Source organism: Mobula birostris, chromosome 11 (genome assembly GCF_030028105.1).
Source record: "Mobula birostris isolate sMobBir1 chromosome 11, sMobBir1.hap1, whole genome shotgun sequence".
NCBI classification, from domain to species: Eukaryota; Metazoa; Chordata; class Chondrichthyes; order Myliobatiformes; family Myliobatidae; genus Mobula; species Mobula birostris.
Window position 1 is genome coordinate 27146283 of NC_092380.1, and position 25181 is coordinate 27171463.

The window sequence follows — 25181 nt, forward strand, 5'->3', positions numbered from 1 at the left end:
GAGGGGTATCCATTTAGAACAGAGATGTGGAGAAATTTCTTTAGCCAGAGGGTGATGAATTTGTGGAATTTGTTACCACAGCCATCTGTGGAGGCCAGGTCGTTGGGTGTATTTAAGACGGAGATTGATAGGTTCTTGATTGGACATGGCATCAAGGTTTACAGGGAGAAAGCTGGGAGTGGAGCAGAGGAGTGGGTAAAAGGATCAGCCATGATTTGAATGACAGAGCAGACTTGATGGGCCAAATGGCCTAATTCTGCTCCTATGTCTTATGGTTTTATTATGTTGCTGAAAAGATTTATAATGTTGCCAGGACTAGAGGGCTTGAGTGATATGGAGACGTTAGCCAGGCTAGGTTCTTATTCCAAGGAACATGGGGTATTGAGGAGCAACTTTGTAGAAGTATTTCCAATTATGAGGAGTATTGATAAAGTGGATGGTAGAGCAACATACTCAATGCTGGAGGAACTCAGCAGGCCAGGCAGCATCTATGGGGGAACAAAGGTACAGTCGACATCTTGGGCCAAAACCCTGCGGCAGGACTGGAGGAAAAAAGAAGCTGAGGAGTAGATTTAAAAGGTGGGGGGAGGGGAGAGGGACTCACAGGATGATGGGTGAAACCTGGAGGGGGAGGGATGAAGTAAAGAGCTGGGAAGTTGATTGGCGAGATGAGATGAGAGAGGGAAAAGGGGATGGGAAATGGAGAGAGGTAGGGTTGGGGGACATGACTGGAAGTTAGAGAAATTGATGTTCATGCCATCAGGTTGGAGGCTACCCAAATGGAATACAAGGTGTTGTTCCTTCAACCCAAGTGTGGCCTCATCATGACAGTGAAGGAGGTCATGGGTGAACATATCAGAAAGGGAAGTGGAATTTAAAATGGGTGGACACTGGGAGATCCAGATTTTCTCTTGTTTGTGGCAACTATCTTTTCCCCAAGGTAGGAGAATCTAACTAAGGGGTACATGTGCTTGGGGTGAGAATGGAAAAATTTAAAGGGGGCCTGAGGTGCAACATTTTACATGCAGAGGGAGGTGAGTATATGGAATGAGCTGCCAGAGGAAGTGGTTGGGGCAGGCACAATAGTATCACTTAAGAAGCACTTAGACAAGTACCGTACATGGAGGAGAGAGGCTTAGAGGGATATGGGTCGAATTTCAGCAGAAAGTTGGGACTAGCTGGGTTAGCACCATAGTTGACATGGAGTAGATGGGCTGTAGGGCCTGTTTCTGTTCTGTGACCAAGTGGGCAGTTGGCTGTGTTGCTCGTGGCAGAGCTGTGGGTGGGCCGGCCGTGTTAACCGTGGGGCTCTGATTTCTCATTACCTCTGTTTGCAGCACGCCATCTTGACCTGAGGAGCTGCCTGCGAGCCTCTGGCCGCTGGTCGCCGTCCTGCTGTCTCTCGGGGCTTCCAATGGTCTAACTTGGACAAGATGATGTGCGAGGTGATGCCCACCATAAACGAGGACAATCGCCGGGGCTCCCAGTATGGGTCGGACGACGCCAACTTCGAGCAGCTGATGGTGAACATGCTGAACGAGCGCGAACGCCTACTGGAAAGTCTGAGGGAGACCCAGGAGAGCTTGTCCGGTGCTCAGCTCCGTCTGCGCGAGCTGGGCCACGAGAAGGAGTCACTGCAGAGACAGCTCAGCATCGCCTTGCCCCAGGTAGGACGCACCTATTAGCAACTTGACACAAACACATCGTGGCTGATCATTGTCGGCCTCAGCTCTTGAGTGCTTGCTCCTCAACCATCTATTTCTCCACATTTCAAAGATTTATCCACCTCTACATTAAATAATCAGAACACCACCACTCCCACGGGCAGATAATTCAAGATTTCCTTCACTCTGAGACAAGAAGTTTCTGCGCATCTCAGTCTTAAGTGACCAACCCCTTATCCTGTGACCAACGCTCCCTCTCTCTAAGATGTATGAGTGTGCACGTGCACACATCTTTTGTTACTGGTGCACAGAGGATTTTAAACTGTGCACAGAAGGTTGTCACCCTCTACCTCGTTGGCATGTTAAGTATATTTCACAATCGTCAACGATCACATTTCCTTTTCCAGTTTCTGACGCGGACGGTGTTGACAACATGGAGTTTGTGATGATTTGTCTGCAGATTTTAGAGCTGGCTTATTTATACTGTTATTATTGAAGGAATTATTGATTCACTATGTCGAATTCCAAAGAAGCAAAGAGCATGAAGTGCAAAAGAACTGCTAATTCATTTAAAGGTGCCCGGAAGAGGGACCATATTACTCCTGTCCTGGCCTCCCTCCACTGGCTGCTAGTACGGTTCAGAATTGATTTTAAGATTCTCCTGTTTGTTTATAAAGCCCTAAATGGGCTGGCTCCCCCTTCTATCGCAGACCTTCTAACCCCTTATTCTACTTCCAGGTCCCTCAGGTCGGCTGACTTGGGGCTCCTGGCTGTCCCACGATCTAAACTTAAGCTCAGGGGTGACCGTGCCTTTGCTGTTGTAGCCCCCAGACTGTGGAACAGCATTCCCCTCCCTATCAGATCTGCCCCCTCCATTGACTCCTTTAAATCCAGGCTCAAATCTTACTTTTATTCACTAGTGTTTGAATCCTCCTGATGTGGTTGATTTTTGTCTTGTGCCTAGGCCCTTGTGTTGTTTCTTTTGTGTCATAAGCTGTTTGCCTTGTTGGTTATGTCTGTGTTTCTCGTATTTGTATTTTTAGCTATTCTGCTCTGATCTGTACAGCACTTTGGTCAACGTGGGTTGTTTTCAAATGTGCTATATAAATAAATTTGACTTGACTTGACTTGAAAGCGTAATGTCTTAATGAAACAGTAGAAACTGTTACACCGAAAGCTCATGAGGTCAGGAATGTGCAGCTGCGAGAACTATTTGTGTACAATACAGAAACTGGTGTTACCTGTGTGTATTGTCGCGATGCAAAAGTTGTTGGAGAATTTGCAAGTGGGATGAAGTGGAGTGATATTTGGAAACTTGATTTTTTAAAGCGTCATTTAGAAAGCAAGTTGCATATCGTCAGTGCAAAAGCTCCGGTGAGAAAATCCTTCATTACCTGCTACAGGCCTGCTACGTATGTTTTGTGAGAGCAGATAAATGAGAGCAAAAACAATCAAACCCAGAGGAGAGCAAATTCTGATTGAGTGTGTTTTGCCAGCTGTTAAAATGAATACCTCTATATATAAAATTCAGTGTGCACATGTTGTCACTGGGATAAAAATTGAACAGGACAAGAGTTTTGCACACACTGATCAGTACAAGTAAGAGGGAACATTGCCTGTAACCACATTCCCACATTACTGATTCCAATAATAGTGAAAATATCGCAATATCTGTCCGGTCAGTCTCCCTCCCGATCTTAGTATCTTATATGCTTGAATAAGATCACCCCTCATTCTTCTAAACTTGAAGGAAAACAGACCCAAACTGTCTGGCCTCTCTTGACAGGACAGTCCTGTCATGCCAGGAATTAGCCTGGTGAATCTCCTTTAGACTGCCCCTGTATTACTATTCCACACCCTCTCTTCCTCTACCCCTTTATTCTGGCTTCTGTTATTTTCCATTCCTGATGAAGCGTCTTCCTTTGTAGATTCTGTCTGACCTGTTGAGTTCCTCCAGTTTTTTTTTATGTGTTGGGATAGAAGCCATCTTGGAGCCTCTCGGAGTGTGCCTTCAGGCTTGTGTATCTTCTGCCCAATGGGAGGGGGAAGAAGTGAGAATGTGGGTGGGGTCTTTGATTTTTCTGGCTGCTCTACTGAGGCAGCAAGAAGTGTCCGTGCAGGGGAGGCTAATTTCTGTGATGTGCTGAGCTGTGTCCACAGTTCTCTGCGGCCCCTTACGGTCACATGCAGTACAGTTGCCATACCGATCTGTGATGCGTCTATACAGAATGCTTTCTAGGGTACATCTGTTTTTTTTTAAAAAAAAAATTGGTAAGGGTGAACAAGGATGTGCCAAATATTTTTTTAACTTCCTGAGGAAGTCGAGGTGTAGGGGAGCTTTCTTGGGCGTGGCATCTGCATGAATGGACCAGGACTCCTGGGAACTTGAAGCACCGAACCCTCTCAACACCATCCCCCTTCCTGAAGTCAATGATCAACGCACTTAATTTGTTGGCACCGAGGGGAAGGTTGTTGCCATGACTACCATGCCATTAGACCCTCTCTCCTTCCTGTACACCATTATTTGGGACACGGCCGACTATCGCCTGTAGATGGAATTGGGTCAGAATCTGGCCGTGTCGTCGTGAGTGTAGAGTCAGCATGTTGAGTGATCCTTGATGGGAATTCACTGTTAAAGAATTGGGCACCAAACTGGTGTTAAAGTGGAAGCAGCAACTTAGTGAAAGGAAGTTTCCCCATAAATTCCCGCAAGAAAAGGAATCTCAAGGTCGTACATGGTGACGTGCACTTGGTGGCCACTTTATTGGGTACACCTGGCCTTTAATGCAAATATCTAATCAGCCAATCATGTGGCAGCAACTCAGTGTGTAAAGGCATGCAGGCATATTCAAGAGATTTGATTGGTGTTCAGACCAAACACCAGAGTGGGGAAGAAATGTGAGCTAAGTGACTGTGGCCGTGGAATGATTGCCAGACAGAGTGGTCAGAGTATTTTACATCTCCTGGGATTTTCACACACACAACAGTCTCGAAAGTTTACAGAGAATGGTGCGATTAAAACAAAAGCATCCAGTGAACAGCCGTTCTGTGAGTGAAAGCTTCTTGTTGTCGAGCCTTGAAGTGGACAGGCTACAGCAACAGAGGACTAGAAGCGTACACTCAGTGGCCACTTTATTTGGTGCTTGTACCTAACAGAGAGGCTGTTGAGTGTAAGTACTTTGATAATAAAGTTCCTTTTCCTTTTGACTTTGAAAACGGAAGTTGGTAAATGCATTGAAAAGGCAAAAATAATTTTCAAGGCTGGAAGGAAAGAAGAGAATGTGCTTTAAGGAGGGTTATTGGAGCAGCTTGATTCTAAGGTGCCCGTCAAGGCAACAAAAAAGCCTGATCAGAGTGGTATCACACACAAACCGCTGAAGTAACTCAAAGTCAGGCAGCATCTACGGAGAGGAACAAACATTGTCTTCATGATCAGAAAGATAGTTCTAAAGTTTTTAGAAGTGGGGGAAAAAAAATTCAACACTTAAGAATTTGAATTGCCAAGGCAAAGGTGACAATTGGCCAAATGCTGGCCAATAGTATCGTGTGGATGGTCAGCAACAGAGTGCTGGGCTGAATGGCCTATATGACCCTAGGGCATGGGTTCCCAACTTGCGGTCCACAGACCCCTCGGTTGATGGTAGGGGGCCTTGGCATAAAAAAAGTTCGGGAACCCCTGCTCTCAGAGAAGGAATTGGAGGTTGAAGGGGGGAGGAACCAGAGGCCAGGGTGTGGGGCATCGTCTCCAGTGGGTGGAGCAGTTGAGAATCCGAGGCTGAAATGGCACACAGCAGTGACTGAAGGTTGCAGGGCTGGAGGAGGATGAGGGTGCGAAGATTAGGAATGGATTAGTTCAGCAGATGGGTTAAGAAATGGCAGATGGATTTTAATGTACTGACGGCTGTGAGGCTATGCATATTAAAGCAGGGATCCTGACGTGCAAGTGTTTGCTTTGGCAATGACGACTGGATCAGCTTGTCATCTGGGGGGGGGGGTGACATCTCGGAGTCGGCACAGGCTCAGCTGTGGTGTGGACCTGGCACATCTGGATTTGGTTACAGCTGTTGTAGTTTGGTTCTTGTATCTCTTTCTCCCTTTATAATCCTGTGCAGTTTGAACAAGCTTTATCTCAAAGTGGAATTGTCTTGGTGAATGGCATCCAGCCAGCTGAGTCTCTCTGCAACAAGCTGTCGCCCAGCTTCCTGCCACTTTCCCTGTCCTTGTTTTTATTAGATTGACTTCAGGATTGTCCTGTGGAGTGATCAAGGAGAGTGGACTGTGTTCTCCCAAGTGCAAGGAATGGGAGGTCAACTGGTTGACAGGGAGGCATCCTGAGAGGGTAGGAGCCTGTTCCCTGTTCAGGGGGCAATATTCCCTCAATATTTTATTTACAGCCGTGCCGAGCAACCTTTACTCTGAGCAGGAATAACTGCGTGGCACTTTCAATTAAAATTCTATAAGAGGAAATTCCATCAGCACAGCATAAAGACCATTTGCACGGGAGCATTTCAGTCGCTGCGCGGCCGCGCACCCACGCAGCTTAGAAGGATCAGTGCTAGCGGGGGGTGGGGGTGTGATCCAGAGCTAGTGATTGAGATTAAATTTTCCTCTTGGGAATGTGAAACTTTGCATTCTGTTCCAGAGAGGAAGGGATCCCCTATTGATAGGATATTCACGGCTGCAATCGTTACTTTTGGATAGAATCAGGGATAAAAAGTTCAGTCAGAAAGGTCAGACTATGGTAGAAGCAGGGCCTTCAGCCTTCTGGGTCTTGTTAAGTACTGAGCACATGTTTCCCCTAACCCCATTTTAACCTCCTCATACCCCGAGGAGTTTGCCAGGGCACTGCCCGGTTTAGAGGGCAATTCGTATGAGGGTAGTTGAGCAAGGCAGAGCTTTTCTCTTTGGAGCAAACGAGTATAAGAGGTGACTTAACAGAGATGTACAAGATGGTAAGAGGCGTAGATCGAGGGAATAGTCAGACTTTTTCCCAGGGAAGAAGTGGCTAACACAAGGGAGTATAATTTTAAGGTGACTGGAAGGATGTCAGGCAAGTTTTTTTTGCACAAATTGGCGGGTATGTGGAATGCCTCATGTGCGGCATCTTGTCAAAGGTCTTCTGAAAGGCCAAATGAAGAACAGCTACTGACTCTCCTTTGTCCATCCTGCTTGTTATTTCCTCAAAGAATTCCAACAGATTTGTCAGGCAAAATATGCTTACTATATACTATGTGACTCCAAGTACCCCGAAACTTCATCCTTACTAATGGACTCCAGCATCTTTCCAACCACTGAAGTCAGGCTAACTGGCCTATAATTTCCTTTCTTTGGCCTCCCTCCCTTCTTGTAGAGTGGAGTGACATTTGCAATTTTCCAGTCCTCTGGAACCACTGCAGAATCTACAATTTATCATCAAACTTCATATGTCACCATATACAACTCTGAGATTTGTTTTCTTGTGGAAATACGCAGAAAGTCCAAGAACCACAATAGAATCAATGAAAGACCACACAGTCAACCTGCATAGCAGCTTTGCGTGTCCTATGGACTTGGACCCGAACATCCCTCTGATCCTCCACACTGCTCAGAGACATACTATTAATGCTATATTCTGACATCATATTTGACCTACCAAAATGAAGCACCTCACACTTATCTGGCCTGAACTCCATCTGCCACTTCCCAGCCCAATTTTGCATCCTATCGATGTCCTGATGTAACCTCTGATAGCCCTCCACACTATCCATAACACCCCAACCTTTGTGTCATCAGAAAATTTACTAACCCATCCTTCTGCTTCCTCATCCAGGTTATTTATAAAAATCATGAAGAGTAACGGTCTCAGAACAGATCCCTGAGGCACACCACTGGTCACCGGCCTCCATGCAGAATATGACCTGTCTACAACCACTCTTTGCCTTTTGTGGGCAAGCCAATTTTGGATGCACAAAGCAAGGTCCCCTTGGATCCCATGCATCCTTACTTTCTGAATAAGCCTTGCATGGGGTACCTTATCAAATGCCTTGCTGAAATCCATATATACTACATCTACTGCTGTACCTTCGTCAATGTGTTTAGTCACATCCTCAAAAAAATTCAATCAGGTTCATAAGGCATGACCTGCCTTTGACAAAACCATGTTGACTATTCCTAATCATATTATGCCTCTCCAAATGTTCATAAATCCTGCCTTTCAGTATCTTCTCCAACAACTTACTAACCACTGAAGTAAGAGAGGAATAAAGTAATATAAATATCAAGAACATGAGGTGAAGAGTTCATTGGTTGAGGGGTAATAACTGTTTACGAACCTGGTGCTGAGTCCTGAGGCTCCTGTACCTGATAAGGACTGGCTTATGGACCTCTGGTTTCTTCCTCTTGAAGTCAATAAGCTGCTCTTTGGTCTTGCTGACATTTTTGTTGTGGCACCACTCAGCCATATTTTCAATCTCCTTCCAATGTGCTGATTCATCACCACCTTTGATTTGGCCCATGACCGTGGTGTCATCGGCAAGCTTAAAAGATCATTCTTGAATGATAATTACTAATGCTTCCACAATCTCTTCAGCTAGCTCTTCCAAAAGCCTGGGGTGAAGTCCATCTGATCCAGGTGACTTTTCTACCTTCAGACCTTTCAGCGTCCCAAGCACCTTCTCCCTAGTAATAGCAATTGGACTCTCTTCTGCCCCCCGACACTCTCAAACTTTTGGCATACAGTTAGTGTCTTCCACAGTGAAGAGTGATGCAAAATACTTATTAAGTTCATCCATCATTTTTGTGACTCCTGACACCTGGAACTTCCCCCATACTGCCAGTGAAGGTTGATGCAAAATACTTGGTCAGTTCATCTGCCATTTCCTTGTCCCCCATTACTACCTCTCCAGTATTGTTTTCTAGTTATCTAATATCCACTCACCTCTTTTATACTTTGTGTATCTGCAGAAACTTTTGGTATCCTCTTAAATATTACTGGCTGGCTTACTTTTATATTCCATCTTTACCTCCTCAATAACTTTTCAGTTGCTTTCTGTTGCTTTTTAAAAGCGCCATAATTCCAGATATTTAACTGGGTTGTGGGGTTGGGAGGTGTTGGGGGTGGAGGTGAGTGCTGGGAGGGGCTTAATTGCTGGAGGTGGCGACTGGGAGGGACTTGGGGTGTGGGAAGGGCTATAGGAACAAGGAGATGCGAGATGGAGGTATGTGGGGGCGGGGGGTGTGCGGATGACAGTTGTCATTTTGGACAGGGAGCAGGTTTGTGGTTGGATTGAAGTTTCTGGGTTAACAGGCCAGCTATCGGCTTCAGTACCTCCAAAGGCCAAACACGAGCCATCGCCCTGAAGAGCCTCATCCAATGCCCTGAGACAACTCAAGATTTTGAAAATCGCAATATCAATGTCAGTCAAAGACAGACGTAATGCTGTTAACAGTAGCTGTTCACTGAAGCTGCACACTCGGGGTGAACTTGTACACGATATCTCGATGAACTGTGGGGTACTTCACAGTACTTTGTGGCACGTTTTTTGAAAGTTAAAAGCCACTGATTGAGATCCTGTGTGTAAGCTGAAGCCCCTGGCCGTGTCAGAGGCTCTTGGCAGCATTCTGATCTTGATCCTGGATGAAAGAGCAGATTTCCTTCTGCTTACGGCTTGCCACAGCATCCACATGTTCGTGTGCAGATAATATCACACACAGGATGAAAGTGGAGGAATTTCTGCAATGAGATCCGGCCTCTTTTTGATTTCTAACTATTTTTAACCTTTATTGACTGGTTTTCAGTGAACATGCACAATGAATTGAGCCTCAATGAGGTGGGAATAAAGATATTTAGAGCTCTGAAGTCGCTTTGAGAATGCAAATCCTGGACTTGCTGAGACAATGGATGACTATTTTTCATGAGAACTATTTGAGATGTTGAGAGCTTCACATATTGTCGGAGATCCGGCGGCTCTCTCGAGTGCAATGTGTGTTGATTCTTCAGCGTTGTTGAGACCAAGCGTGACCTGTGAGATCCATACTGGGACCTCTGCTGTTTGTGGTAGATGTACTGTATATGACCTGGATGAAAATGTAGATGGGTTAGTAAGTTTGCATAGGAAACAAGGAGTGGTGGTGTTGTGGGTTGTTTAGAAGACTGGCAAAGGGCACCTGTGGATATAGATCAGTTGCACCTATGGGTGGAGTTTAACCTGGCCACAGCAAATGATCTGGTTCTTCTGACAGCAACAGACCAGGACATTGTGGGTAGGGACTTTGGTAATAAAGTGACGACCCTCTTTCCTATGTCTGGTACAAGGAGGATGTGCCAGGGGATCTCAGCTGCTGCAATCAGAATCATTTTCAGCTCATTTCGTTTGTCAGAGATAAAGAGGGCGTGCGAGGGGGACCTCAGCTCCTGTAATCAGGACCACCTTCAAGAAGATGAACTGGATTCTGGCAACCAGAGGTGGTGGGGTGGGGGGGTGGTCTCTGCCACAGACTCTGTAACTGCTGGCTTGCCGTGGCCACTCCCCGCACTGCACTGTGGATTCTGTGCATTTGGAAACAGGCAGATGTAATCTTCACCGCTGGGGAAACCCCAGGAGAAGAGCATCCTCATCCTCATCCTACAAAAACCTTTAACTCCACCAATTAAGAGGGGCTGTAGCATGTACTCCTCAAATATAGCTGCCTGAAGAAACTCGCCTCTAACCAGCCTTTGCTGCTTGAGAGCGTACAAGTTGTGATCAACCATGGGTCCATGGCTGACCCAGTCTCTGTGTAGACTGAGTAAGGTTGTGCCGTAAACCAAGGAATCGTTCACGAACTCTCCCAGCGATGTTATGACTCTCCTCCATTGAGTTTCCTGCTGCAATGGGGCGCACCCAGAGGACACGGGGAACTGCTCCTCGTCTCCACCACCCAGAACCGGTCATCACAGTCTCAGTTCTCTACATGCAGCACACAGACTACACTTACCAACAAGCGTGTTCAGGGGAAAAACATCTTTTTCCCTGAAGGTGATCAGTATTGGAACACACTGCCTGTGGAGGCAGGTACCCACTGCATTTTAGTATCTAGACGAGCATCTGAACCCCAGGCCCTGGATTGAGTGCGGGTAAACAGGATTGGTGTAGAGATGTTTGATGGTGGACTGGCTACTCATCCAGGACTTGTCCGTTGAAATAGGAGTGGGTGGGCCCTGCACTCAACATCTGGAAAGTTCCTCTACTGGCATGCCTCTGCTTACTAAACCTTCCTCCAATAAGAAAGGCCCACAAGTAGAACGGAAACCATGGCCAATTCTCAATCCCAGGAGTCTCCACTGGATGAAGCAGATGTTGATGGAGTGTCTGAGGAAAAGCACTGCCACACTGCTCCGGAGGTCATATTCTCCCTGTGATAGCCCCCAGGTGCTCTGGTTTCTTCCCACATCCCACAGATGTGCCGTTACGGGGCGTTTTTGACTGTAACTAGTGTGTAAGTGAACAACAGCACTTGCAGGAGTAGTTTGATTGCAGGGTTGGAGGAATAAGTTACCAGGAAAATTGGGGAAACGTGATTGTTAGGAGGGTTCTGAGAGCTGGCATGCACCTAATGGGCCAAATGGTTGTATGCAACTATGAGAAAGTTCTAGATCAAAGCTTCAAACATAACTAGAAAGTTTATGGTTTATCAGACATGGTTGACTCCAATTTCAGAGAACATGGCCACAGCATGGACAAATAATCACTGCTGGTGGTATCTCCTAATCCCCCAGCCGGATCTCCAAACCCACTTGCTGGGCTGACAACACAATGCAGGAGGAGGTCAGCAAGTCAGGCAGGATCTATGGAGAGGAATAAACAGCTGACATTTTGGACCATAACCCTTCACTGGGACATCAGGACGCTCCCAGCTGACACCAGACTCCCAAAGAGAGCCCTCTAGTTAGAGGTCCTGTCATGGAGGTGGGCCTCGTTTTGAAAGTTTCAAGGAATACCCAGAGGCTTTCAGGACGTTTTCCCCCCTCAGCGGCCGAGTCCTGCTGCCCCACAACATCTCAGTGGAGAAGGAATGTTCAGGATCCCTGGCATGGGGTTTTGGTCTGAAACGTTGACGGCTCCTTTCTTCCCACAGAGGCTGCTTGGCCCAATGAGTTCGTCCGGTAGATTGTCAATGGTTCAGGTCGGTGACTGGGAGGAGAAGCTCCATTTTTTCAGATGAGTGGGAGGAATCCAGGCAGGAAAGGTTGTTTTTGTATCGAGAGCTCACAGGAGCCATGGGAAGTTGGGGCAAAGGTGTGAGACAGACTCGATAGTCCGTCTACCCAGTCCGCACACTATTGCTATGGGAACAGGCAACAAAGGACGTGGGATGTGCTTCTGAGGCTGTGGAAACGTGTGAAATCAATTTAGGCTAATTTAACATCCATTGAAATTTGCAGTACAGGAGATGGTCGTTTGGCCCATCGTGTCTGAGCTAGGTGAAAGCAGAGCTGCAGCCCCAGTAGGTCACTTCTGTTCAGGTGCTTTTCCCCCATATTCAGGCTGGTGCTTCTACTGCTGCTCCAGGCAGAATTTTCCCCATCCCACTGGAGATCCTTCCATTTTCCTCCTCCAGCAGTGAGCAAGTGGTATAGCTCCTCGACCCAGCTACTCCATGCTGACCAGGATGCCTACTCAAGAGAAGTTTGGATTGGTGCTGAATGGGAGGGGGTATGAAGGGTTTTGGTCCAGATGCAGGTCGTTGGAATAGCAGATACGTTTGGGCTATGTGGGCCAAAGGGTCTTTTCTATGAACCCACTTTGCCAAGGGGAGTGGGTCCTTGTTCAGCTCACATTTAAAAACTACATCTAAATCTGTTCCCTTTATCATATTGAAAGTGAATCTGTCTTCTCTAATTCTCCTAGGAGAGAATGTATCACATTGTCCCAGGTATGTGGGAACCAGTGCTGCCCACTTGACCCTCTGTAAACCCTGCTGAAGTTACCCAGCTTGCACTGCAAGTCCAAACAATTGAAGTATGTCCCGAGCCTTATAAGCTTATCAGGCTGGCATTAAGCAACTGAGAGTATGAGACTACCACCCCCCCCCCCCCCCACCGCCCCGGATAGGATGCCAGTCCATCGCGAGGTTAACCCCCAGCATTTTGCTGGTACCCATTTTCAGCTGCGTGGACTGGAGCATTGTGTGGTTAGGTGCCTTGCTCAAGGACACAACATGTTGCCTCGGCTGGGGCTCGAACTCACAACCTTCAGATCACTAGTCCAATGCCTTAACCACTTGGTCACGTGCCACACCCTATCCAAGCACTCGATCACAAAATCCACTGTGGAATTTGAATTCAGTAACTCAGTTATTTTAACAGAGCTCATTACAAACCGCACCCGGTTGTTCCAATTCACTAATTACAGATTTAAATATCTGCTCTATTTGTCACTCGTACATCAAACAATACAGTGAAATGTGTCAACAAAATCAGCAAGGATTGTGCTTGGGGCCAACCCATAAACGTTGCCGGTCCCACATCTTGCCTGTATGCCTTTTGTAATGTGGGAGGAAACCAGAGCACCCAGAGGAAACTGTAATAGCACTCTAATTATGTTACTCTAGCCTTTCAACCCTACTGTAGTGTAGGATTAAAGAAAATTTGCCATCTTCACCCAGTTTGGACTGTATTTGATTTTTTTTTCCCACAATGCCTTCTTCAATAACCTCACCTCTCGATTACTACTGCCTTCTCAAGGGGCAGTTGAGTCCAGGCATTAAACATTGGTCCTGTCAGTGGTCGAAATCCTGAAAAATAAGGAAATAAAATGATCAAGTTCTGTCGTTCCCTGTCTAAAATGCATTCCCTTGGTTGATCCTTGTGCTGCCTTATCCACCTGTGCTTCAGTGAGGGAGATTGAGACACTGAGGTGAATGTGTAAGGCAGGCAAAAGTTTCAGTGCCGACTGCCTTCCTTTTGATTGCTGCCTGATAAGGAATCTGTGAGCAGCCTACTGTTGTGAGGCTCACTGTGGCAGGCGGGTAGGCCTCACTTTCGATGAATGTCTTAGATATCGTAGGATGGGATCATGTTTCTGCATTTATGGATTGGACTATTGTGTTTATGGACTGTGGATTTTTACAGACTTATGGTTTTTATATATTATTTCTTATAGCCTGTTCCTTTTCAATTTTGTTGTGCAAGGGGAAGGTGTTTGGGGAATGACAGTCTGTCAATTTTTTTTTTTGTGCGGGCGAGGGGTTTTTTTGGGTGTCAATGGTTGGGATGCTGTTTTCTTTGTGCAAGGGGAGTGTGGGTTTGATGTTTCTATCTGAACGTCTTTCATGTTCTTTCTTTGTTCCGTGGCTATCCGGAGAAGACAGATTTCAGTGTTGTATAGGGATATATGCTTTGATAATAAATGAACCTTTGGGGATGCACAGTGCCCAGGAAGGGCCACTCTGCCCTGGGGAGTCCTGTTCCACTGGTATTGTGAGAGAAGGAAAAGAGCATGCCTGTAGTTGCCTGGGGAGTGTTGATATTTCCCGATTCATTGTTCTGAGTTTATCCAGCTCTTTCCTTCGGAGTTGGAATTTGAATTCATGACATTATTCTTGCAACCTTTCCCCAACACAGGTCGATATATCAAAGTGGGTTTGTTTCCACGTTGTCCTTCAGCATAACCTCACTTTTCATCTATTCAAGATGAGAACAACTTGCTTCAACTTGAAGTTGAGTTGTCGGTGTTTTTGATGAAGTCTTCATGTTGACAAACTCTCCATAATAGCTGCTATTTTCCTTCTCCCTGGCAACAAACCAGGCCCCACGGCCTCTTTCAAAATTGTTGTGTCTTTCAAATTAAAATTGGTATTCGTGGACATAAGCCAACTTTCTGTCTGTTCAGGCTCGGGATTCAGGTTCCTAAAAAAAAAAAGATGGATATTGCGCAGGAGGGCCAGGAGTCATTCTGAAAGAGCCACACCATACAGCAGGCGCAAGGCCTCTTTGAGCCACGGAGTTCAGCCTGTCATCCAACACCCACTTGTAATCATCCTATTTAATCATCCCTTGCTCCACTCGCCACAGATTCCACAACTGATCTACACGGAAGGCAACTTGTAGGATCAAAGATCAATTGTATTCACCATATACAAAATTATGAGGGGAATATAGTTATGCAAGTAGGTTCTTTTCAGAGGTTGGGCCAGACCAGAATTGGAGGTCATGGGTTAAGGATGAAAGGTGAAATTGAAATGTTTCAGGTGAACATTGGGTGAGGGGGTGGGTTCACTCAGAAGAGAGTGAGTCTGAGTGAACTTCACTCAGGGAGAATGTGGAACAAGCTGCCAGTGGAAGTGGTGGATGTGGGTTCGATTTCAACATTTTGGAGGAATATGGATACAGTAGATACATGACTAGGAAAGGTATGGAGGTCTACAGTCTGGGTGCAGGTCCATTGAACTAGACAGAATAATAGTTCGGCACTGACTTGGTGGGCTGATGGCCTGTTTCTGAGCTCTATATAAATTTAAATGCATTAGGAATTTGCTGAGGTGTGTTGCCACAACATGCAACAAAAACAACATTCGACAATTATAAAGAATAACAAATTTATATAAAAATAAGAGGTTAAACTATGGAAATAGAATAAAATGTGCATAAATACATTAACACCAGCATGTACTTACAATGTAAGCAGGATTGTTAAAAAATGGTTTAAAGTGTTTACAGTGCAGTGATGGGGGTAATAGAGGGGGTGATAGAATGGTTGATCAGATTAACTGTCTGGGGGAGGAAACTTTTAATGGGGCATGGTTTTTTCATATTTCAAAGGTTCATTTATTATCAAAGTATACAACTCTGAAATTCTTCTTCTCCAGATAGCCACAAAACCAAGAAGGAAAAGAATGGCAGCACGATCATCAACCCCCAAATCCCTCCTCTCGCTGTGCAAAAAAAAAAAATGAACACGTACAGAACAGGCACACCGCTTCTCCCTCCCCTGCGCACAAAAGATGAGAAAGATCGGGCAAAAATTGCACAATACGAGAAAACCATAAGACTGGAGTGGGAGGTTGGAATCCACAGTCCAAGTCCACATCCAAAACGCAGAAAACCTGGGCAACATTCTCCCTCTCCATAGTAGAACGATCTCACGACCAATTAGAAAAGACAGTCTCCCTTCTCCATAGCAGAATGATCTCACTGGCGATTAAAAAGGTTCTTGCGCCTTGTACTACTTTACAGAAGGGGGAATTAACTTACAAACCCACGGTACTGCAGCGGTCAGCAAGATAATCTTACAGTTCAGCACATCAGAATCTGTAGTACAATTCTGACGTCATCTATAAGGAGTCTGTATGTCCTCCCTGTGACCACATGGGTTTCACTGGGTGGTCCAGTTTCCTCCCACAGTCCAAAGACCTCCTGTTCAGTAGGTTAATTGGTCACTACAAATGGTCCTTTGATTAGGCTAGGGTTAAATCAGGGGTTGCTGGACAGCACGGTTCAAAGGACCAGAAGAACCTATTCTGCACTGTATCTCTACATTATTTTTTAAAATGCATGTCTTTGGAATATGGGAGGAAAGCAGAGCACTTTGGGGAAACCAAAGCAGTCACGGGGAGAGTGTGCACAGACAGCATCAGAAGTGGGGTTGAACCCGGATAGCTGGAGCCACAAGAGATGAGCCCCCACCGATGACGGACAAGCCTGCTGTCAACCCCTATTCCTGTCGACCTTTGCCTGTTTGAATCTAGAGCAGTGGACGAGGTGAGGGGGTTTTTACAGTAGTGCTCCTAGTCCGTTGCTCTAGCCGTCCGAAACTAAGATTCGGAGACAGTAGCCCATTCCTGGCAGCGGGGGAAGTTGAAATCAAACAGAGTATACTTTAGTCGGGGGGGGGGGGTAAAAGATGATAACATCACTCCTGGGCTAAGATAAAACCCATTTCATTGGTGAAAAGTGCTCAGTAGGTCAAGCAGCATCTGTGGAGGGAGAAACACGCAATATTCATGATGACACATGGAGACCATTCACCCCTTTGTGTGCCTGCTGGTTCTGAGCTGCAATACTTTGTCCCACATTCCTCCCCACCTTACTTTCCTGCATTGCTGCAGCTTTCTCCTGAACGTCCAGTGACGTCTCTTTGATTATATCTCGGGTGACAGCCCCCGGGCTAATTTACAGGTTGATGGGACATTGGGGGACGTGGGATAGAAGCCCACGTGGTCACGGAGGACATACAAACTCCACATGGAGGGCATTGGAGGTTGGGATTGACGGCCGTGAGGCAGTTGTTTCATATTAACCTGAAACGATAATTCTCTCTCCACAGATTTGTGTAATGGCTAAACATTCCAGTATTTTCTAAATTTACCTCGCACTTACAATTGTTGATTTTTATCATGAAATCTTGACTATTTTCCTTAGATAGGGGCCACGGGTGACTTGAGGAGGACTTGAATGCTGACTTTGTTGGCAATGTTCACGTCATTGATTCTGTGAGTAATCTAGCAAAGATCTCAGAGCGGTGCAAGAGATTGGCCAAGATGTGCACAGACTGTGCTGTGATGTTCCCCAATGTGGGCTCGCTTAGGATCTCTAAAGGGGCGATTGGCGCCATTCCATCGACATCTCGTCCGTGTTGGAACGGTGAGGGCTGTTTGGGGAGGGGCTGTAAATGCCGCCCCTCCCGGCGACGATTGCATCCCATGAATGAACAAAATCTCCTTTTCCAGCACGCTGATTGCCACCCGGTGGTGTGGACGACTTCTGATTGGCGTGGATGCTAATTACTGCTGGGAGCAGATTGTCACCCAGCCTGGGAGATCTGATTATAGCAACAGCTCCGAGTGGTTTAATCTGTCCGCACAGTCGCTCTCTTTGGCCCTGCACGCCACATGCTGCTGGAGAGAGCTGACGTTGCCAATTGTGATGTTGGATATTGGGGAAAATCCACTCTTCACTGCGTCCTTGCAAATTACGGGAGCAGTGGGAAGAGCCACGTTATCGGGGAAGCAGGAAGGGCACTGGGGATTTTGGAGCGCGGCTGCGGGATACGGGGAAGAGGAGTCCAGGCGGTGTGGAGGGAACACTGAGCTGCTGACTTCCCGGGGCTTCAATCTGATCTCGCAGGTGATCATTTCAAAATCACAGGTCCACAGGCATTGAGCTTGGTGATGTGGTCCAAATCTAACCCCCCCCCCCCCCCCCCCCCCCCCGTTACTGAGGCAGGATTAGGTACAGGGTTCCCGTGGAACAGAAAAGTGCTGAGAGAGTTGAAGTATCAGGATCCTGGAGGGAGCGGACATTAATTGAAGGGGTCAAAAACCAAGTGAGTTTAGATTGCAAGTAGTCTGAAGAAGGATAGGAGGGGAGACAGAAGTTTTTTTTAAATCTTCAAAAAGTATGCGTAATCAGATGGGTGTCGGGGTCTTTACCAAAGGAGGTGGAAGGTGCTCCTTCCATCCACCAGCCTGCAGGTCACCCTTGGGCAAGGTGTAGCACCCGCGAAGCTCCCCACCCCACCCCCGATCAGGGTCACGTGAAGCCGTGGGAGCAGGTGGTGGATGGTCGTACCAGCAACTGGTGCACATCACAAGTCCTGGTTATGCGACCACTGACACCAGGCAGACAATCTCTGAAGAGTATTGATAATGGCTGGAGTCACCCGTCCTGTAAAGATACTGCCCAGAAGAAGGCAATGGAAAGCCGCTTCTGTAGAAAATTTGGCCAAGAACAGTCATGGCCATGGGAAGACCATGATCGCCCATGCCATACAACATGGCATATGACTTAGGAACAAAGATAATGAGAGGGCTTGGGTCTGTAACGCGCTGCCTGGAGGCAAGAGGAGACAAACTCCACACTCGAAGAGCCAAACCCTGCAGAGGCAAGTGATGGGGCTAGCACAGACACGATGGGTTGAGTGCCTTGCTCCAAATGTTTTATTTTTCTGTTTTTTTGTAACTGATTTGGTAGTTGTCGCATCCCATTTTTGTGGGCACTTGCTGTGCAGGAGCTGTGTGCTGGTTCCACCATGACGACAGAACACCTGACGGGTGGCCGCACTCATGAATGAAACGACCCAACCGTTTGCGGGCCGCTTCACGGCCCTTCGCTTCTCAGTCTGCTTCCGGCTCCTCTGACACGGTGCCGTGAGGGAGTGCGTCTGACAGTCTGAACATATTGGTTCGGGTGTGAGCACTGTTGGATGGTTGGTTGTCCTCCAGCTCTCTGCCCTCTGCCGTCAGCACACCACATCAACTGTGTGTGCCGCCTGCTGAACAGCCATTCCCAACATTGACCATTGAGGTAGGAGTGAAAGTAATTTAAATGCCTTACATTCCTATAGCATGAGAAGAGGCCTTTCAGCCCATCAGTTCTGTGACAAGCATCAAGCACCCATTTTATTCTCCACATTCACTTTGGCTGCCCCAGGTTCTGCTATTCACCTACACATGAGTTTATTTACACTAGCCAATTAACCAACTTGCTGGCCTTTAACCTTAACGCTAACCCTGATGAGGAAGGAAACTGGATAACCCGCGTGGTCACAGGGAGAACCTGCAAACTCCACACGGACAATGCCAGAGGTCGGGATTGAACCCGCGTCACTCAAGTTCTGAGGCAATGACTGTACCCACTGCACTACTGGGTGGTGGGAAGTGAGTATGAATACTGACCATGTGTTGGGATCAGATAGGCAACGTCGACATCGGGGAAAAGATTCTAGCATGGATAAAGAAGGGGCTGATGGGCTGATTGGCAGGAGGCAAAGAGTTGGGGTAAAAAAAGGGCGCCTTTTCTGGCTGGCAGTGGTGACTAGTGGTGTTCCATGGGGATCTGTGTTGGGACAGACTCTTTTTGGGTTGTATGCCAATAATTTGGATGATGGAATTGATGGTAAAGCTTTGTTGCAAAGTTTGCAGGCAATATGAAGGTGGGTAGGGAGCAGGTAGTTTTGAGGAAGTAGAGAGGCTACAGAAGGACTGAGACAGATTAGGAGAATGGATAAAGAAATGGCAGATGGAATACAGTGTTGAGAAGTGTATGGCCATGCACTTTGGTAGAAGAAATGAAAGGGTTGACTATTTTCTAAATGGAGGAAAAAATACAAAATCTGAGGTACAAAGGGACTTGGGAGCTCTTGTGCAGGACTCCCTAAAGGTTAATTTGCAGTTCGAGTCTGTGGTGAGGAAGGCAAATGCAATGTTAGCATTCATTTCAGAGGACTGGAATGTAAAAGCAATGATGTGATGTTGGGACTTTATAAAGCACTGGTGAGGCCTCACTTGGAGTATTGTGAGCAGTTTTGGGACCCTTATCTCAGAAAGGAGGTGCTGAAACTGGAGAGAGTTTAAGGGAGGTTCACAAAAATGATCCCGGGGTGAATGGCTTGTCATATGAGGAGAGTTTGATGTACTCTGAGCCTGTATCCACTAGAATACAGAAGAATGAGGGATGATATTAATACCTATTGAATGGCGAAAGGCCTTGATAGAATGGATCTGGGTAGGATGTTTCCTATGGAGGGAGAGTCTAAGACCAGAGGACACAGCCTCAGAATAGAGGGGTGTCCTTTTAGAATGGAGATAAGGAATTTCTTTAGCCAGAAAATAGTGAATCTGTGGAATTCTTTGCCACAGGCAGCTGTGGAGTTCAAGTCCTTATGTATATTTAAGGCAGAGGTTGATAGATTCTTGATTGGTCAGGGTGTGAAGGGATATGGGGAGAAGGCAGGAGACTGGGGCTGAGAGGAAAAATGGATCAGCCATGACGAAATGGCGGAGCTGACTCGATGGGCCAAATGGCCTAATTCTGCTCCCATATCTTATGGAAGCTGGCAGTAAAAGTGTTTACTGTCAAACGCTAGCAAAGTAAGCTCGTAGCCTGAGCAGCAGAGGTGAGAAGTATTTTGTAAATCTTCAGTGTTGTACTAGGCGTAAGGGGGGGAAAAATCTCAGATTTAATTACTGACTCCCCAGAAGTGTTTTACACCCAAGCAGAGCTACTACCTCACAGAACCAGTGACCCCGGCTTGATCTGCGGTCTGCGTGGAGTTTGCACATTCTCCCTGTGACTGGCTTTCCCTCTGGGTGATCCTGTTTCCTTCCATATCCCAAAGATATACCAGTGGGTAGCTAAATTGCCCACTGTATATTGTCCCTGGCGAAGGGGTGACCGGTGAAATGTGTGGCGGGGGGGCGAAAGAGTTGAAACTGTGGGAAGAATAAAATGAGGATAGTATCTCATTTAGTATATCAATGAGTGCTTCATGGTCAGCATTGACTTGATGGGCTGAAGGGCCCGTTTGTATGCTGTCTGGATTTAAATCCTTGCAGATGTTGCAATGCTGGAAACATGGTGGCTAATGTGCACAGCAAGATCCCACAAGCTGCAGTATGGTCACTGGTCGGGGATCTGGCTGTGCTGAACGAGGATGGCCATCGGAGGGTTTGTGGGGGGGTGAGCCTTCGGCTTACCGACTCATCCGTAGTGTGGAGCCTGGGGCAGGGCAGCTCTCCCTCAGCAGCGGTCCTTTGCTGCGTCTTCCTGGAACCGGGGATTCTGACGAAGCTGCCACTGCACCATCTGTCAAATTGCAGGAACCATGGGCTCTTGTGAATGAGTCATCAAACCAAAGCTCAGTGATTTTGCAAGTACTCAGCATTGTTTCCTGTACTATCCTGGAAAGTCCCTGTACGTGGAATCTGTGCACAGCCTCAACCTGCACCCTTTGCCGACTCGGGTACTGCTCAACCTTCTGGCCCCTTCCAGAGCTTTACTCTCTATCTAGGTCCTAGCTTCTGCAGCCGCTTTTGTCTTAAGCAATCTGAAGCCAGAAGGGAAACTGCCTTGTACTCTGCCTTGGAGAGGGGGGGCAACATTAACATTTACAGATGATGGATCAGCAGTCGGAACTGTTGTCTGTTCCTCTCTCTACAGCAGGAGCCCAACCTTCTCGAAAACAACGTAATCAGTTTAATCTGCACCCTGACTCTCTCTCAATCTGTCCTCGTCCCTGCTGACCGCTCACAGTCACACCTCTGTTACTGTGGAATCGAGCCAGGCATTTCTGACATACTTACAGCCTCTCAGACCTGCCTCCTCTTCATGCCCCAAATGCCAGCAGTGCAGAGGCACAAGTTTCTGCCCGGTTAATGCTCGGACCTCCCAGCAAACTTGTACACAAGTCCCAACCGGTGAGATCTGCTCCTTCCCGGAGCAAGTGAGTTCACCTGTAGGTTTTTGTGACGTATCCTTTTTTTGGAATTGATCTTTTCCCTCCAGGATTTGGTGTCTGCTCTGATTTATTGAATTCAGTTTCCTTTCACGGATTTGAATCTGGATCATGGTCTCATTGAGGCCATTGGCCGATGACCATCTAACTCCTTCCTCCCGCACTTGGAATGTGGCCTTCTGGTCCCAGCTGTCCAGTGAAACCTGATGTGCCAGGCAGAGGGATCAAGACCCTCACCACCCTCCGGCCGATAAACATTCCCCTCATCCTTCACTGTCTGTGTGGAGTTCGCATGTCCTCCCAGTTACTGCGTGAGTTTCCCCTCTCTGGGCACTCCTCTTTCCTCCCACATCCCAATAATGTGCAGATCAGTGAGTTAATTAGCCACTGTAAATTGCCTACTGTGTGTGTGTGTGTGTGTGGGAGGGGTAGGATCTAGGGGGAGGTGCTGGGAATGTTGGGTGGGGTGGAAACAAAATGGGATTAGTGTAATTAGGTGATCAATGGTTGGCATCATCTCATTGGCATGAGGGCTTGTTTTTGTGCTGTATTAACAAGTGAACCAATGGATAGTGCTTAGTTCCAATAAAAGAGAATTGTTTTTTATTTTAGAGATGCAGTGATTTTTTTTTTAATTCTAAAGATACAGGCCCTTGCAAACCACAAAGCTGTCATGACCAGCAACCCACCAATTTAACACTAGCCTAATCACAGGAAAGTTTACAATGACCAATTAACCTACTAACCAGTACATCTTTGGACTGTGGGAGAAAGCCCATTCACACACAGTAGGAATGTGTAAACTTTCTTACAGAGGACACTGGAATTGAACTCTGAACTCCAATGCCCTGAGCTGTACCTGCTACACCCAGCTTCAACCTTCGGTAGTGATGCTGTAACCTAGTCCAGGGATTCTCCGTTAACCAGAAACCGAAGTGGACCAGCCACATACACGCCTTATCGACAAGAGGTCGGAGGCTGGTATCCCGTCAGCTCCCACAGCCTTCAGCCATCCGTTAGGCAAGGGGATCTCATGCGCGCTCCAGGACGAAGTCTGCTTGACTGGCTCCCAGTGCACCCATCCTAAATATTTCCCCTAGCATGTTCCATGCTGGCTGCAGAGTGAAATAACAACAAAAGAGACCGTGGTTACTTCAATAGCACTTCCAAATCCTGAAACCTCAACCAGTAAGGACCAAGGCAGCAAATGCTTGGGGATACCTCTGCCCACAGGCTCCCCTCCAAGTCGTACACAATAATATGGAGATCTCTGGTACTCCATCACTGCGTACATGGAGACACCACTGCCTACAGGGCTCCTTTCCACATTGTACATAATGATACGGAGATTTATTGCAAGTAGTTCTTCAGTTCTTCTGTGTCAGTCTGGAATTCTCTGCTCAATACCACTGTGAGAGTATCTTCAACTGAAGGACTGCGGTCGTTCACGAAGGCAGCTCCACGTCCCAAGGGCAATTAAAGATTGTCCTCTCCGAGGACTCCCAGGCATGAATGGACCCTGGAAGAAGGCTCAGGCAGAGAGCTGGACCAGTCAATAGCCATCTTGGCCAGGCCTGGGACAAGCACACCACTATATCTCCCATTCCACCTACCTACTCCCGACTGTGTGCCCTTATCTAGTGTAACCCCTTGTTTACCCTACCTTGCCTGTGTTGGGCACGTGGCCAAGTGGTTAAGGTGTTCGTCTAGTGATCTGAAGGTCGCTAGTTTGAGCCTCAGCTGTGGCAGCGTGTTTGTGTCCTTGAGCAAGGCACTTAACCACACATTGCTCTAGTTTGTGCAAGGAATGGCACCCCACACAGACTTCCGATCTGTGCCTTGTAAGGCATGAAAATGCCTGACACAGGCCTCTCATGGTCTGAGTCGAAGTTCCCTCCCCCCCCCCACCTGACAAAGGGAAAGTACTCCATGCTCACGGCTTCACCTAGGAAGTGCAGACTATGTCCACCAGAATGTCGTAGGAATAATAAGCAACTGTATTGAGATGCACTGGACTTCAGAAGACTGGCCTATGGTCTCACTGAAGCATCGACATTCTGATGGGACTCGGTAACTGGGTCACAACTGGTTGAGTAATTCAGAACTCCGATGAGAAGAATCTTTTTCCACCCAGAGTGTAGTGAATTCCTTCCCCAAGTGTACTTCAGAGACTCATTTCTGGAGTGCATTCCAGACAGGGATGGCAGCCACAGGTTCATCAAAAGATACGAGGGGCTGAATGGCCTACTCCTGTTAAGTCTGGGAGGGGGTGGGGATAGACCTGACCTTTATGGACCTGTTCACGTACACCAGGGTCCTGCTGTGCTTTCACACCACTCAATGCCTGGGTTCTCTTCCCTCACTGCAGCTTGCTCAGTACACCGTCAGCTGCTGAAATGACCCTCTATGTCCTGTCAGTATCTGCACATCTGAAGCTAAATCAGTTCCTCACTGAGACCGTGCTTTCGAATGGGGTCCGAAGGCTTCACATTAATATCGGACCTGGTCTCCAGCGATCTCTCAACGTCTACCTTCACCTTCTGGGAACGACAGTTGTGCCCATTTCTGAGGCAGCTCAGTACAAGAGGCTGCATTTGTGTAGCACCTCCAACGCGGTAACACCTCTCCATAGACAAGGTTCTGCTTAATTATGTGTGAGATCATGGTGGATCAGTTTTTGAGGAACGTGACTAAGTAGGAGAGCGATTTGCGGCGTACAGCAGCTGTTACTATTGGAGCAGTTACCAAGGCTACTCAACTAACCAGATTAGGAAAGCAAAGGTCTGGGTGAACCAGAAAGAAGTATAGGTGAGGTGTTAAACACTCCAGAGGTTGGAAAACAATGGTGATATTATTTAAATATCTCACATTATAAGAGGGTATGAGAAGGTAATATAATAGGCATCCATTAGTCTCATGAGACCATGGATTTGCGCCTTGGAAAGTTTCCAGGGCGCAGGCCTGGGCAAGGTTGTATGGAAGACCAGCAGTTGCCCATGCTGCAAGTCTCCCCTCTCCACACCACCGATGTTGTCCAAGGGAAGGGCATTAGGACCCATACAGCTTGGCACTGGTGTCGTCGCTTAGCAATGTGTGGTTAAGTGCCTTGCTCAAGGACACACACTGCCTCAGCCAAAGCTCGAACTAGCAACCTTCAAATCACTATACGAGCACCTTAACCACTTGGCCATGAGAAGGTAGATATCTAAGTATTTGGATAGACATAGACTGGTTAAGGAAAGTCAGCATGGCAAACTAATCTTATAAGTGGTAAGTTAGTCAAACCAATCTTGTAGAGTTTTTCGAGGAAGATACCAGGAAAGAG

General features: G+C 47.1%; 1 protein-coding gene across 3 annotated transcripts in view; it reads left to right on the forward strand.

Moving 5' to 3' along the window:
• The window catches only part of LOC140205443 (liprin-alpha-3-like), a 122495-nt gene that overhangs the window by 14550 nt on the left and 82764 nt on the right, over window positions 1-25181 (forward strand). For all 3 annotated transcript variants that reach the window (XM_072273048.1, XM_072273049.1, XM_072273050.1), the window contains exon 2: window positions 1338-1667. In XM_072273048.1, coding sequence (XP_072129149.1) covers window positions 1434-1667 — 234 coding nt within the window. In that variant the 5' untranslated portion in view covers window positions 1338-1433. The remainder of the gene's footprint in view (window positions 1-1337; window positions 1668-25181) is intronic.